Raw genomic sequence first — 15922 nt, 5'->3', positions numbered from 1 at the left:
GTAAGGAAGCAGTGTGCTAGTAAGCAAGCAGAATTCCAGTAAGCAACAAGTAGGCTAATAAGGAAGCAGCTGGCCAGTAAGAAAGCAGTTAGCTAGTAAGATTGCAGTTAGCTAGTAAGCAAGCAGTAAGCTACTAAGCAAGCAGTAATCTAGTAAGCAACAAGTAAGCTAGTGAGCAAGCAGCAAGCTAGTAAGGAAGCAGTTAGCTTGTAAGGGAGCAGTATGCTTGTAAGCACGCAGTAAGCTAGTAAGCAAGCGGCGGGCTAGTAAGCAAGAAGTAAGATAGAAAGCAAGCAGCAGGCTAGTAAGATAGCATTTAGCTAGTAAGGAAGAAATATGCCAGTAAGCAAGCAGAAGGATAGAAAGCAAGCAGCAAGCTAATAAACAAGCACTAAGCCAGGAAGCAAGCTGAAGGCTAGTAAGAAAGCAGTTAGCAATTAAGCAAGCAGTATGCCATCAAGCGGGCAGTGAGCTAGTAAGCAACACGTTAGCTAGGAAACAAGTACCAGGCTAGTAAGGAAGCAATTAGCTAGTAAGCGAGCAGTAAGCTAGTAAGTAGGCTGTGAGCTAGTAAGCGAGCAGTAAGATAGAAAGCTAGCAGCAAGCTGGCTGGAAAGCAGCTAGCTTTTGAGCAAGCAGTAAGCTAGTAACAAAGCAGTAAGATACTAACAAACCAGTATGCTATTAAGCAAGCAGTATTCCAAAAGGCAAGTAGCATGCTAGTAACCTAGCAGTAAGCTAGTAAGCATGCAGTAAGTTAGTAAGCAAGCAGTGAGCTAGTAAGCGGGCAGGAAGCTAGTAAGCATGCAGCGAGCTAGTAAGCGAGCGAGGGCGCTAGTAAGGAAGCAGTCTGCTAGTAAACAAGCAGTAAGCTAGTAAGCAACAAATAAGCTAGTAAGCAAGCAGCAGGCTAGGATGAAAGCAATTAGCTAGTATGAGAGTAGTCTGCTAGTAAGGAATCAGCATGCTAGTAAGCAATCAGTAGGCTAGTAAGCAACAAGTAAGCAAGTAAGCAAACAGCAGGCTAGTAAGAAAGCAATTAACTAGTATGAAAGTAGCACGCTAGTAAGGAAGGAGTTTGCTAGTGTTTAAAGATTTGCATAATGCTGAGCGATTGTCCTCGGCCGCGATTGCCGTTAATCCTGTTAACGTAGAATTCGAAGGAGATTATCTCTAATAGGATTTGTACAGGAAACAGTGATAGAAAAACGCGTGTATTACTAGTTTTTCTGGTATCGGTAACGGCTCATTACCTTCGATTCGAGTGTGCTAACGGTGTTGATGACGTCAGTACCGTGTCAGAGTAGTGCGCTAAGAATCAGACGGAGAAAGACTGCCGAAATTTAGACAGCGCCGCGTAACGACTAATTAGAGTAACGCGGCCGCGTCTTCGGCTGTCAATCTTCGCAGTCCTACGTAGACTTCCAACTAGAGCGGATCGGCTCCCGATTGCACTCGAACGGAAAGATTTACAAAAGGAAAGTTCGAATTGTTTGATATTCAGAACGATTCTGCCTGTAGTTAAAGGGTGTAAAGAGTGGATGTTCAGTCTGGTGCGGGTCCACTGATTGACCTCGCACAGCTGAGAATTCCATAAAACTCGAGAAAAGTGTGGAAATAATCCGCCTTTTCCTTGACAAACGGATCGGTTTAGATTCGGTCAAGTACGCCCCGGAGTCTTGTATGGGATTTCCCAAATCGAGATTCCACGAATCAGTCCTGCGACAGGAGATCGAGAAAATACACCAGCAAGGTGTTCGATATCCTGTGGAGTGATCGAGAATATACACCAGTAAGGTGTTCGATCCCTCCGTGCAAAATTGAGCGGTCGTCTCGATCGTATAAACGATCGAGGCATAAGAAAGTTGGCAAAAATTACGCTTCAATTTTCTTGTGATTACCGCCAGGCTGAGGAGACACCAAAGGAAGGCACCTACGTGGTGAACCATCCAGATGGGTTCATTGTAGTCGGGTCGACGTCCACAAAGGACGTCTGACTTTTCCGGTCTGCGAGTCCTTACTCCTACAGATCCCGCCGGTGTAACGTTTAGAGGAGCACCTGTGCGGAGGAGTAACGGAGTCGTGGGTCAGGCCCCCACGTGGTCCGAATACTGCTAAGTGCAACGAATAGATGTACAACGTGCAGTGAACCACGTGCAGTCGGGCTCCGTAGTGCAACCCCTGACCAATAAGTCGTCTGTTGAAGCAGCCAAGAGCAGCCACAGATCGACGGTTGGGCTGTTGCACTGCACTGCGTTTCGGCGCATAGACTCAGTGGACAGACTCACGGGAAAAGTGCATTTGGAGCCTTACAACCTCCACTTGCAATCCCGTCCACAAGATAATCGACTGCAAACGGCGTAGGTAAGGAATTTATTCTTTATCAAAAGCCAAAATTATAAATACAGTCCACTAGCGAGCTCGTATATTACGAGTGAGCGAAATTCTCCGCTCCTATACATTCGAATATCGAAGCCAGGAGCGTGAGGACACACACGCGGCGAATATACGTGTAACGTGTTTACGTGTCTAACACATTGCCGTGTTTTTCTGATTATAGGAACCTTGGCCTACCTCAACTCGGCGAGTTCGGCGACCGGCAGAGACGGGGCAGGCAACGTCCCAGCACGAATATAGACAATCCTAATTTATTTTTTGGTTTTCGATTGTTACTTTTATTTCAATTTTACTTTTGTAATAAAAGGTCGGCGTAGAAGGCCGACGAAAAGAAAACCAGACGCCCATAATAATTTTCCCCGAAAACTACTATACCTCTATCCGGACCTCGTCGTTAGAAGCATCAGCTTTTTAACAGCTAGTAAGCAAGCAATGAGCTAGTAAGGAAGCAGTCAGCTTGTAAACAAGAAACGGCCTAGTCAGAAAGCACTTAAATAGCAAGGAAGCAGTACGCTAGCAAGCAAGCCGTATGCTAGAAAACAAGCAGCAAGCTATTAAACAAGCCGTATGCTAGCAAGCATGCAGTGAGTCAGTAATCCAGCAGCTGCCTAGTTAGAAGGCTGTTAAGTATTAAAAAACCAGTGTGCTACGAAGCAAGTAGTAATCGAGAAAACAAGCAACAAGCTAGTAAGCAAGCAGTGATCTAGTAAGCGAGTAAGAAGCTAGTATGGAAGCAGTATGCTAGTAAGCAAGCAGTGAGCTAGTAAGCAACCAGTAACCTAGTAAGCAAGCGTCAGGCTAGTATGAAAGCTGTTGCCTTGTAAGAAAGCAGTATGCTAGTAAGCATGATGTAAGCCAGTAAGCAAGAAGTAAGCTCAAAAGCAAGCAGCAAGGTAGTAAGCATGCAGTAAGCTAGAAAGCTAGCAGCAGCCTAGTAAGGAAGCAGCAAGCTTGTTTGCTAGCAGTAAGCTAGCTAGCAAGCAGTAATCTAGCATGCAAGCAGTAAGATAGCAAGCAAGCAGGAGGCTAGTAAGTGAGCAGTAAGCTAGAACGCAAGCAGCAAGCTAGTAAGCCAGCAGTAAGCGAGTATGCTAGCAGAAAGGTAGTAAGCAAGGAGTAATCAATTAAGCATGCAGTGAGCTAGTTAGCAAGCAGGAAGCTAGTAAGCATCCAGTGCGCTACTAACTAAGCAGCAAGCGAGTTGTCTAGCAGTAAGCTAGTAAGCATGAAGTAAGCTAGTAGGCAACTAGCAAGCTAGTGAGCGACTAGGGATCTAGTAAGGATGTAGTAAGATAATAAGCAATCTGAAAGTTAGAAAGCAAGCAGTGAACTAGTAAGCGAGCACGAAACTAGTAGGCAACCAGTAAGCTAGTAAGCAAGCAGTAAGCTTGTCGGCAAACAGTAAGCTGGTAAGAAAACAGTAAGCTAGTAAGCAAGCAGCTGGCTAGTAAGAATGCAGATTGCCAGTATGCAAGCAGAAAGCCAATAAGCAAGCAGGGAGCTAGTAAGGAAGCAGTAAGCTAGAAAGCAAGCAGCAATCTACAAAGAAAGCAGTAAGCTGCACTGCAATTAGAAGGCTAGTAAGAAAGCAGAAGCTAATAACAAGCAGTCAGCTGGTGAGCAAGCAGTAAGCTAGTATGCAAGCAGTGAGCTAGTAAGCAAGTAGTAAGCTAGCAAGCAAGCAGGAAGCTAGAACGGAAGCAGTATGTTAGAAAGCAACCAGTAAGCTAGTAAGCAAGCTGCTGGATAGTAAGACAGCAATTAGCAAGTAAGGAAGCAGTATGCTAGTAAGCAACCAGTAAGCTAGCAAGCGAGGAGTGAGCTCTAAAACGTGGCGGGTGCTTGTAAGGAAGCAGTATGGCTAGAAAGCAAGCAGTGAGGCTAGGAGGCAAGCAGCAAGCTAGTAAGCAGGCAGTAAGCGAGTAAGCTACCAGTAAGCTAGTAAGCAACCAGTAAGCTAGAAAGCAAGACGCAAGCTAGTAAGCAAGCAGTGTGCCAGTAAGCGAGCAGGAAGCTAGTAAGGGAGCAGGAAGCTAGTGAGGAAGCAGTGTGCTAGTATGCTAGCAGGAAGATAGTAAGCAAGCATTAATCTAGTAAGCAATCTGTGAGCTACTAGGCAAGCCGGAGCTAGTAAGGAAGCAGTATGCTAGTAAGAAACCAGTAAGCGAGGACGCAAGAAGCAAAGCCAGTAAGCAAGCAGCTGGCTAGTAAGAATGCAGTATGCCAGTAAGCAAGCAGAAAGCTAATAAGCAAGCAGTAAGATAGTAAGCAAGTAGTAAGCTAGTAAGCGAGCAGTAAGCTAGTAAGTAAGCAAAAATCTAGTAATCTAGCAGTAAGCTAGTATGCAAGCAGGAAGCTAGTAAGCAAGCAGTAAGTTAGTAACAAAGCAGTATGCTAGTAAGCAAGCAGCAGGTTAGTAAAAATGCAGTTAGTTAGTAAGGAAGCAGTAAGTTTGTAGCAAAGCAACATGCTCGTCGAGCAAGCAGAAAGCTAGAAAGGAAGCAGTAAGCTAGTAAGCAAGCAGTAAGCTAGTAAGCGGGCAGGGAGCTACTAATGGAGCTGAATGGTAGTAAGCAAGCTGCAAGAAAGCAAGGTAGCAGATAGCTATTAAGAGAGCCGTATGCCATACAGCCAGCAGTATGCTATTAAGCAACCTCTGAGCTAGAATGCGCGGAGGATGCTAGTAAGCATGCAGTGGCTAGCAAGCAAGCTATGAGCTAGTAAGGAAGCAGTATGCCAGCAAGAGACACCTAAGCTGGAAAGCAAGCAACAAGCTAGGAAGCAAACAGAAAGCTAGTACACAGTAATCCTGTAAGCAAACAGTGAGGAAGTAAGCAAGCAGGAAGCTAGTACGGAAGCAGTATGCTAGCAGTAAGCTAGCAAGCAAGCAGTAAGCTTGCAAGCCAGCAGCTGGCTAGTAAGAAAGCAGAATGCTAGCAAGCAAGCAGTAAGCTAGAAAGCAAGCAGGAGGTTAGTAAGCAAGCAGTAAGCTGGTAAGACAGCAGTTAGCAAGTAAGAAAGCAGTATGCTAGCAAGCAAGCAGTAAGCTAGAAAGCAAGCAGGAAGCTAGTAAGCAAGCAATAAGCCACAAAGCAAGGAGCAGGCTAGTAAGAAAGCAGTTACCTAGTAAGCATGCAGTAAGCTAGTAGGCAAGCAGTGAGCTAGCTAGAAAGCAGTATGCTAGTAAGCAAGCAGTAAGCTAGTAAGCAACATGTAAGCTAGTAAGGAAGCAGTAAGCTAGTAAGTAACCAGTAATCTAGCAAGCATGCAGTAAGCGAGTAAGCTAGCAGACAGATAATAGCAACAAGTAAGCTTGTGAGCAAGCAGCAGGCTAGTAAGCAAGCAGTAAGCTAGTAAGCAAGCACTATGCTAGTAAGTGAGCAGGGAGCTAGTGGGGGAGCTGAATGCCAGTAAGAAGGCAGTGAGCTAGTGAGCGAGGAGGAAGCTAGTAAGGAAGCAGTATGATAGTATTCAAGAAGTAAGCTATAAATCAAGCAGCAATCTAGGAAGCAAGCAGAAAGCTGGTAAGCAGACAGTAATCCAGTAAACAAGCAGTGAGGTAGTAAGCTAGCAGGAAACTAGTACGGAAGCAGTATGCTTGTAAGCAAGCAGAAAGCAAGAAAGTAAGCAGCAAGCTAGTAAGCAAGCAGTAACCGAATAAGCCAGCAGTAAGCTGGTAAGCAAGCAGTAAGCTAGTAAAAAAGCAGTGAGTTAGTAGGCAAGCAGGATGCTGGCAAGGAAGCAGTATGCTAGTAAGCAAGCAGTATGTTATTAAGAAACAAGTAAACTAGTAAGCAAGCCGCAGGCTAGTACGGAAGCTATCCCCTCAGGGGCTGCCAGCCTTTCAGCTGCGGTACGGGCTTAACGAACCCGGGGTACCCGAGTCATACACACACCGTAAGCCTCCTGTTGGTCGTCACAACGACCCATTCACAATTCCGTATTGGTTTCGTGAATGGTACGTGACGGCAGGAGGAACGGGGGTCTTGGCTTAACCGCCTGGGCCACGAGTATGGCGACTCTATAAAATCGCCCTCCAATCCTAAGCTATGGTGCGCGGCGATGGGATGCATGGTTGGGGGAGAAGGCCCAATCCCAAGCGACCACCTCCGGGGAACCTGCCGAACCCCCGGAGTATATAGGCTTACCCGGGTAAGGCGGCTCTGCCCGGGCGGACCTTTTCTTCCGACCTGCTCGTGGGAATATTATGGAGTTCAATATTAAAACGGGGATGGGACGGGGTAAGTCAGAGGGGGAGGACGAAGGCGGTGTTGGGACTGGAGTGACGGCGCTCGCGCCGCCTCCAGCGCCTGGCCCGGCTTCGTGGAAGGTGGAGGAGGACGACGAGACTGCGTCAGTCTCGTCCTTCTCCTCCACCAGGAGCCTCATAGGCTCTAAGAGGAAGAGGGCGGGGCAGGCCGCCGTCGAGGTGGGCGGGGCGATGAGCCCGTCGGTGAGGCTGAGTTGCCTCAGGCACGAGGTGACCGAGGAGATATCGGAGAGGATCTCCTCGTCCCTGAGGCGGGTGGAGAAAGTCGCCGCTGCCTGCGCCTTTAAGGGGCAGAAAAGCGGTGGCGCGGAGGCCCTGAAGGCCGCGGCGGAGGAAATGAGGGAGGCGGCGCGGGAGCTCAGAGGGCGGAACGCCCGTCTGCAGCTCCTGTTGGAGGAGGAGCGACAGGGGGGGAGGAGGGCAGAGGCGCTGTGGAACAGCGCGGCCCTCCCTCCCATCCTCCCTCCTCCTCCACCGCCGCGTCCCTCGGCGGAGGTAAATAAGCGGAGTGCGGCGGCAGTGGTGCGGGGCACCGCGGGCCCCTCCACCCGCACTCCGCCCGTGAAGAAGTCCCCGTCCTCCTCAGAAGACGATCTTCTGAGGAGGATTGGGGACATGATTGATGGCAAGCTGGCCGCCTTCCGGGAGGAGCTCCTCACCGGAAGAGCGGTCAGCAGGAAGGCGGTGCCTCCCCGACCTGTTCCGGTACAGTCGGGGAAGGCAAAGAAGGGCGGAGTGAAGGCTCCGCCCAGCGTTGCGGCACCAGGGCCCCGGGTCGCGACCCCCAAGGGGGGTGGTGTACCCGTGGTCGCGGTGGTCGCGTCCTCCACAGCACCCTCCCAAGGGGGGGTGGCGTGGAGTGAGGTGGTGGGGCGGAAGGCGAAGCGGGCGGCGAGGAAGGCCTCGCAACCGCAGCCTCGCAACCGCAGCCTCCGCTTCCGCCGCCGGCGGCCAAGGTAAAGGCCGCGAAGGTCGGGAAGGCACGACCAGGTCGTCCCCCAAAAACGGCAGCGGTGACGCTGACCGTTGCGCAGGGGGGCGACCTGACCCTCGCGGAGGCGATGCGGCTCGCCAGGGAGAATATCTCCCTGGAAGAGCTGGGCATCGCCTCCGTGAGGGCGAAGAGGGCCGTGACCGGGGGTCTCTTGCTGGAGATCCCCGGTGCAGGAGGCGGCGCGAAGGCGGATCGTCTCGCCCAGAGGCTCCGGGAGCAGCTGGGCGAGCGAGGTGTCCGGGTCGCTCGGCCCACGAAGCGCACGGAGATGCGCGTTTGTGGGCTGGACGACTCGGTCAGCGCACAGGATGTGTCCCGTGCCCTTGCGAGGGCGGGGGACTGTCCTGTGGAGGACCTGCGGATCGGAGAGATCCGCAGGTCGCCCTCCGGCCTCGGGTCGGTGTGGGCCCGGTGCCCCCTCTCCGCCGCCCGTAAGGTGGCGGAATCCGGGAGGGTGTTGGTGGGGTGGGTTTCGGCGCGAGTGGAAATCCTCGCGCCGCGCCCGCTCCAGTGTCACCGCTGCCTCGAATTGGGGCACGTGAGGCAGTGGTGCACCTCGCCGGTGGACCGCAGCGGTCAGTGTTACCGCTGCGGTGCCAAAGAGCACCGTGCGAGCCAGTGCTCGGCGGCCCCCCACTGCCTGCTGTGTGCGGACATGGGGAGGCCAGCCGATCACAGGGTGGGGAGCAAGAAGTGCTCCCCCCCCTCCCGGAAGGAGAGGAAGAGGCGGGCTGCACCGGCTCCGGTGCCGAGGGCGGTGGCATCGTCCTCCATGGAGGTGGACGGTGCTACGGGGACGGACGGCCGGGAGGAGGCTGGCGCGGCCATTAATTAATGCCGCCCCGCCTCCTCCTCCAGGCCAACCTCAACCACTGCCGCGCGGCACAGGACTTGATGTCCCAAGTCCTCGCGGAGTGGGGGGTTGGCCTGGCGGTCGCCGCCGAGCCGTACCGCGTCCCTGATCACCCTCATTGGGTGGGCGACGCGGACGGCTTGGTGGCGACGGTATGGGGAGGGGGCGACGGGTCCCCACCGTTCTCCTTGTTGGAGCGCGGTCGGGGATTCGTCGCCGTGGACTGGGGGGGAGTCGCTGTGGTGGGGTGCTACGTTTCGCCCCGTAGCGGTCACGCTGCGTTCGAGCTGTACTTGGCCGAGGTCGCGGCATGCGTGCAGCGCTACGCGGCCCGGCCGGTGCTGGTCCTGGGGGATTTTAATGCCAAGTCGGTGGCTTGGGGATCCCCCAGGACCTCCGTCCGCGGCGGGATCCTGGGCGATTGGGCGGCGGGGCTCGACCTCCGGGGGTCGGAGCACACATGCGTGCGGCGATATGGGGGGTCCATCGTGGATGTTGGATTCGCGACCCCCAACGCCGTGCGCATGGTGTCGGGTTGGCACGTGGTCGCGGGGGCAGAGACACTCTCCGATCACCGGTACATCCGGATGGAGGTCTCTGCCGCCGCGAGTGCATCCCGTCACGGCCGCCTGCGTGGCGCCCCACCACGCCGCTGGGCGCTTCGGCGCCTGGACAAGGACGCCCTGATGGCAGCTGCCCTCGCTGCAACTTGGCCGCAGGGAGCGGCCGAGTTGCCGAGCATAGAGGAGGAGGTCGCCCGGCTCGGAGCATTGGTCGCGGGAATTTGCGACGCGGCGATGCCTCGGGTCGGGCGGGCTTCTCCTCGCCGGGCGGTGTACTGGTGGTCGGATGCGATCACGGAGTTGCGAGTCGCGACTGTCCGCGCCCGACGCCAGTACACCCGCGCGCGCCGTCGTCAACGCACAGGCGACGGCGTGGCGCGAGCGAGGGCAGCTGATGACCTGTATGGAGCATACCGCGTGGCGCGGGTTGCTCTGCAGGTCGCCATCAAACGGGCCAAGACCCGGGCATGGAAGGAGCTCCTCCAGACCCTTGATGACGATCCATGGGGGCGCCCATATAAGGTGGTGCTGAATAAGCTCCGCCCGTGGGCGCCCCCCGTCACCGAGGGTCTTGACCCCCGGCTGCTGGAGGACGTGGTCAATACACTCTTCCCAATTGGGGAGAGGGGACCGCGTCCTCCGGCGGCGGCGGCTGTCCCAGTGGAGTGGACGGCCGAGCTGGGGGTCACGCAGGAGGAGCTGGCAGCGGCCATCAGACGGCTCGGGGTTCGTAACACGGCCCCGGGTCCGGATGGTGTGCCCGGCCGGGTTTGGGTCTTGACCCAGGGCGTCCTTGGGGCGGACCTCAGGCGGTTGTTCGACCGCTGCCTGAGGGACGGGCGATTCCCCCCCAGTTGGAAGGTGGCGAGGATGGTCCTCCTCCGGAAGGAGGGTCGGCCCGCGGAGTCTCCCTCCGCATACCGGCCCATTTGTCTCCTCGACGAGGTGGGCAAGCTCTTCGAGCGTGTGATTGCTGCCCGCCTCGTCGAGCACCTGTCGCGGGGTGATCCCGGTCTGGCCGACTGCCAGTTCGGTTTCCGGGGGGGCCGATCGACTATCGACGCGATAGGTCGTGTGAGGGCCCTCTCGGAGGCGGCCGTCTCCCGGGGAGGGGTGGCATTGGCAATATCCTTGGATATTGCCAATGCCTTTAACACCCTCCCCTGGGAAGAGATAAGGAGGGGACTCGAATATCATCGAGTCCCCCCTTGTCTCAGGGCGGTCGTCGGGGATTATCTCCGCGGCAGGTGGATCGAGTATCCGGGCCGGGATGGTGATATGCGGAGGGAGGTGTACTGCGGTGTTCCGCAGGGGTCGGTCCTCGGGCCACTCCTGTGGAACATCGCGTACGACTCGGTGTTGCGGGCCGGCCTCCCCGACGGCGTCAGCACGGTGTGTTATGCGGATGACACACTGGTGCTGGCCGTCGGGGCGCACTGGGGGAGGGCCATGCGTCGCGCGGAGGAGGGGTCGCAACGCGTCGTCGACCGGATCAGGGGGATGGGGATGGCGGTGGCGATCCATAAGACCGAGGTGATTGCGTTTCATTCACCTCGGCAGGATCCGCCACCGCCTCTGATCCGGGTGGGTGGGGCTGACATCGAGGTGAAGCCCCAGATCAGGTATCTAGGGCTGATCCTCGATAGCCACTGGCGTTTCGAGGAGCATTTCCGCTGCCTGGTCCCCCGGTTGGAAAGGATGGTTGCGGCTCTGGGCCGGATTCTGCCCAACCTGGGGGGCCCGGCGGGCCGCGTTCGTCGCCTCTATGTGGCAATGGTCCAGTCGGTGGCCCTATACGGGGCCCCCGTCTGGGCGGACGACCTGGCTGCCTCCCGGCGCAGCATGACTATGCTGCGTCGGGTGCAGAGGCGCATGGCGCTCAGGGTCGTCCGCGGGTATCGGACCATGTCACATGAGGCGGCGACGGTTCTAGCGGGGATGCCGCCCATGGACCTGCTCGCGCGGTCGCACGCGGTGATGTACCGGCACCGCGTCGACCGTCGCGCGGGGGTGGGGGCGGTCCCGGGCGGGCAGGAACCTGCTTGGGGCGATTTGAAGCGCCAGGCCCGGCAGTCCGTGTTGCTCGCGTGGCAGGAGCGGCTGGCTCTGCCAACCGCGGGGCACCGGACTGTCGGGGCTGTTCGGCCACTCCTGAAGGAGTGGCTGGACAGAGGCCATGGCAGCCTCACCTACCGGCTGGCACAGGTATTTTCCGGGCATGGCAGCTTCGGAAGATACCTGTGCCGGATAGGGAAGGAGCCGACGGCGCGTTGCTGCCACTGCGACGCTGAGCAGGACACGGCGGATCATACCCTGGAGGTATGCCCCGCGTGGGAGGGGGAGCGCCGTGTCCTGGTCGGCGTCGTCGGGCGGGATGTCTCGCTGCCGGGCGTGGTGCGCGCCATGCTCGGCAGCGAGGAGAAGTGGAAGGCCGTGGCCTCCTTCTGCGAGAACGTAATGTTGCAGAAGGAGGCCGCGGGAAGGGAGCGCGAGCTTCAGCGGCGCGCTGAAGCTCGCGCTCGTGCGGTGGCCCGAGGTCGTCGCCCGGTCGCGAGGCGTCGCGGGCGGCCGTCTCGGCGTGGCGGATGACCTAGGCTGGGAGGGGGGTCCTGAGGGGACCCTCCTCCCGCCAGGCGGCGCCGGGTCGGACCGGTTGGGGGTAGGAGTGCCTCACCCTACCGGTCCGACGCAAGGGGAGGCACCCTCGGCGGTCTGGTGCAGCCATGAACGCCCGGCCGCCGAGGGGTGGAAACGGGGTCGCGGGCAGTTGCGAGTTGGGGCTCGCAGCCGCCACTAAACGCGGCCCCGGGACGGATAGCGGCGGGATGGAGTGGCTCCGTCCCGCCGCTATGAGGCAGTGTGTCTACTGGGGGGACCAATTGTCCCCCCGGGGGATGGGCGCGAAAGCGCGGACACGGGGAGGATACCGGAAGAATGCTTCGAGCGATTCCCGGTATCCCCCCAAAGCGTGCCGAAGGGTCACCGTGGGGTTTTTAGTGGGTAGGTCCCGCGCCTGTCGTTGTACGGGCGCGGGGAATCCCACACACCCCTCCCACCTCTCCCCAAGGAGGTGGGAGGGAGTCTTTCGAAGATTTTCCCCACGACAAAAAAAAAAAAAAAAAAAAAAAAGCAGTGAGCTAGTAAGCGAGGAGTATCTAATAAGGATGCAGTATTGTTCCGTTTCGTCGAACGGAAAGTTCCACTGATGGTAGCGAGCATGCGCGCGAGCTCACGGGCGATCGTGCTCGCGATTCGGCAAAATTCGGAAATTTTCGGGTCAGGCTTGAGCGAGCTGGATCGCGGTACGCGATTGCCGTTCAGATTCAATACCAATACCAAACAATTAAGTGCGAGCGGTGTGACCTTTCAAATTAATTTCAAATCGTTTGTTTTACCGAACTCTCACACTTCTTTGTGACGGGATTCATCAACTATAACCATTTACGCCTGAATTTATTGTTTCTGTTAATCCGGTGAAGTTTTGTGCTTTATAAAGTTACAACTTGTTAAGAGTTCAGTGTTCATTCTCCAAACCTCGCCGTCCAGTCCTTAAGAGAAAGGGGCGAATCAGCTCTCATTCCAAACAGAACATTTTGGTCCTTCGAGCCGCATTGGAGCCGAGGAAGAGGCCGATCTAAATCGAAAATGAACTCAATTGAAGAATTGCTGCAGTAGCAATCGCAAGCGATGCGTTCGATCGAACGCGCTCTTACCAATTTTAAAAAACTGGGTCAGGCAAAAATGACGGTCGCGATTACGCAAAACCGCATGGCGATGATCAAGGAAACCTTAGCACAATGCCAGGGTTTGGACGCAAAAATCTCAGCCATGGCCGATCATAAAAAAGGCCACCTACACCTACTTCGTGGAAGACCTATTGGCAACATGCGAAGAGAAATATCAGAAGGCATTGGACTTCATGGCGGAAGTCCTCATGGGGGTGTCTCCTCCACCGGATCCAGCAGCGGCCAACGGTCAGAATTTGAACGTCGCTCCGCAACATCCGACGGCCCATCTACCCAGGATTAACTTTCCCACGTTCGAGGGCGCATTTGAACATTGGGAAAGTTTCCGTGACCGCTTCACCTCCATGGTCATCGACAACCAGTCCTTGTCCAACGTGGAACGCCTCCATTTCTTGCACGCGTCGTTGAAGGGCGAAGTGAGCCTCTCGGTGAGTCACCTACCGGTCACAGTCCATAATTTTGAAGTCGCGTGGAAAATAATAACGTCTCGTTACGAAAACAAGCACCGACTTATATCCACCCATTTGAATGTGTTGTTTACATTACCGACCGTTGTGTCCGAGACTCAATTTGAACTGCGGGCGTTGCGTGACAAACTTAATATGTCGATCGAAATGCTACGAAACCTTGACAGGTCAGTCGACCATTGGAGCGACATTTTCGTTTTTCTCGGTACACAAAAGTTAGATCGCGCGACGCGGAAGGCGTGGGAGTTTAATCTGGGTGACACGACCGTGTTTCGCACGTACCGCGAATTCGACGCGTTTTTAGAAAAAAGAATTCGCGCTTTAGAAGCGATGCCGGTCACTAAACGCGACAAACCGAGCGAACCAGAAAAACCAAAATCGATTTTGCCGGAAACCTTCCACGCGCATTCAACTGCTACTAGCAAAATTTCGTGCACATTGTGTAAACAAAATCATCCCATTTATCAATGTTCCGAGTTTTTGGGAAAATCCCATTCCAAGCGCTATCAATTAATCAAGCAACAAAACCGGTGCGTCAATTGCTTTTCCGTCGGCCATTCCACTGCACTGTGTAAGAATCCGCACTGTTGTAAGGAGTACCATCAAAGGCATCACACGTTGTTGCATTTCCCGGTAAACAAAAATTCCTCGGTCACAACGTCAAGGGCTGGTTCTTCGATATATAAAGACCAAATCGAAATTAGTTCAAATTTAGCGTCGAATTCACCGTTGAATGTAACTGTTCTCCTTTCAATAGAGCGGGTTCAGGTGCATTCCCCTCAAGGCAGGTGCGTTACTGCAAGAGCCCTTCTCGACCAAGAGTCAGCAGCGACCCTCATTACCGAAAATTTAGCGCAACTGCTCCGTTTAAAACGAACATCACAATACACGCGAATTAGTGGAATTGGCGAGAAACACTCTTTCGCACATCAAGTAGCGTCTATATCAATTACACCTGCGGACCAGATCGAGCCTGCATATTCGACGACCGCGATTATAATGCAAACATTGACCAGGTATGTCCCATCTCGCCAGAAACAAAACGTTACATGGCCTTACCTTGCAGGGCTAAATCTGGCGGACAAGGATCCTATGAGCTCCAACCCTATTGACATTGTTATTGGTGCGGATTTATACAGGCAGCTATTACTCCAAGGCGTCATTCGGGGCTCAGGGTATGTCCCGACCGCGCAAAGCACGGCCTTGGGCTGGATCCTGTCCGGTCCCATCCAAATTCCCGGCCCCGATGACGTCCACATCCACCATTTGTCCGTCCTCGAACACCTTGATCACAATCTGCGCCGCTTCTGGGAAGTCGAGTAGCTCCCAACTCCCGCGATTTTGACACCTGACGAACAAAATTGCGAACGTCATTTCGCTGAAATTCATTCGCGAACCTCAGAAGGCCCTTACATTGTCCGATTGCCGTTTCGAGACGACCGACCGATTCACCTCGGAGATTCCACATCGAAAGCGCTTAGCAGTTTGCGATCTCAAGAGAATCGCCTAAAACGAGACCCCAATTCCAAACGCGAATATCAGGAATTTCTTTCGGAATACCAGTTTCTTGGGCATATGCGAAAGGTGGATCCACCGTCGCCTATAGCACCTCCAAATGCTTATTACATTCCGCACCATCCTGTTATTCGCCAAGCTAGTCAAACGACGCGTCTTCGCGTTGTTTTCAACGCTTCCAGCCAGCACTTCAAATGGCAAATCCCTTAATCAACATTTGCACAGTGGGCCAAAACTCCAACAGGACCTGATCGCAATCCCGATTCGCTGGCGTCAATTCCAATTTGACTACGCAGCCGACATCGAAAAAATGTATCGGCAGATCCTCGTTCACCCTCACGACGTCGATTTTCAGCACATCCTTTGGCGCGAGTCTCCTTCTGCTCCGATTGACGAATACCAGCTGCTCGCGGTAACATATGGCACAACTCCAGCGCCATATCTTGCTCTCAGAGTGTTGAGACAATTAATAGAGGACGAAGGTTCCTCCTACCCGGACGCAGTGCAAGTTTTAAGCTATCAAGCGTACGTTGACGACTTCCTCTTCGGAAGTGACGACCTCACGTCACTGCGCCTGATCCGCAACCAGACGATCCTATTGGTTCAAAAGGGAGGCTTTTCGTTACGCAAATGGACGAGCAACGACAGCCGGCTGATGTCCGACATCGACGAGGCCAATCACGGTTTAGCCGTCAGTACATTCCTTCAAGTCGACGAAAATATTTCTGTGCTGGGCCTAACGTGGAACTCTGTCACAGACCAGTTTTAGTTCCATGCATTGACTTCACGCAATCAAGTTACCACCAAGCGCGAAATGCTTTCTTCAATCGCCAAATTATTTGATCCTATGGGCTGTGTCGCTCCATTTGTCGTACTAGCCAAAATTCTCCTCCAACAACTCTGGTCCTTGAAGTGCGACTGGGATGATACAGATCCGCCATATCATCTTCAAGAATGGCGCTTATTTTGTTCCGAATTTGCCGAGTTCCATTCACTCACCGTTCCTCGGAAAACCTCGCCAAGAGTTACCACCACTCAAAGCCTTCACGGCTTTTCGGACGCTTCAACAAAGGCATATGCTGCGGTGGTCTATCCCCGAAGTGTTCTCGAGGATGGG

The 15922-nt window shown here is 54.4% G+C and overlaps 1 protein-coding gene across 1 annotated transcript; it reads left to right on the top strand.

Moving 5' to 3' along the window:
* The first annotated feature begins 15115 nt into the window (after positions 1-15115).
* LOC143350241 (uncharacterized) lies at positions 15116-15574 on the top strand. Its single transcript, XM_076782197.1, has one exon. It carries the CDS (start codon positions 15116-15118, stop codon positions 15572-15574), a length of 459 nt encoding a protein of 152 aa, XP_076638312.1.
* Positions 15575-15922: the final 348 nt, after the last annotated feature.

Source organism: Colletes latitarsis, chromosome 14, assembly GCF_051014445.1.
Source record: "Colletes latitarsis isolate SP2378_abdomen chromosome 14, iyColLati1, whole genome shotgun sequence".
Classification (NCBI taxonomy): Eukaryota; Metazoa; Arthropoda; class Insecta; order Hymenoptera; family Colletidae; genus Colletes; species Colletes latitarsis.
This window is presented reverse-complemented; position numbering and strand designations above follow the sequence as displayed.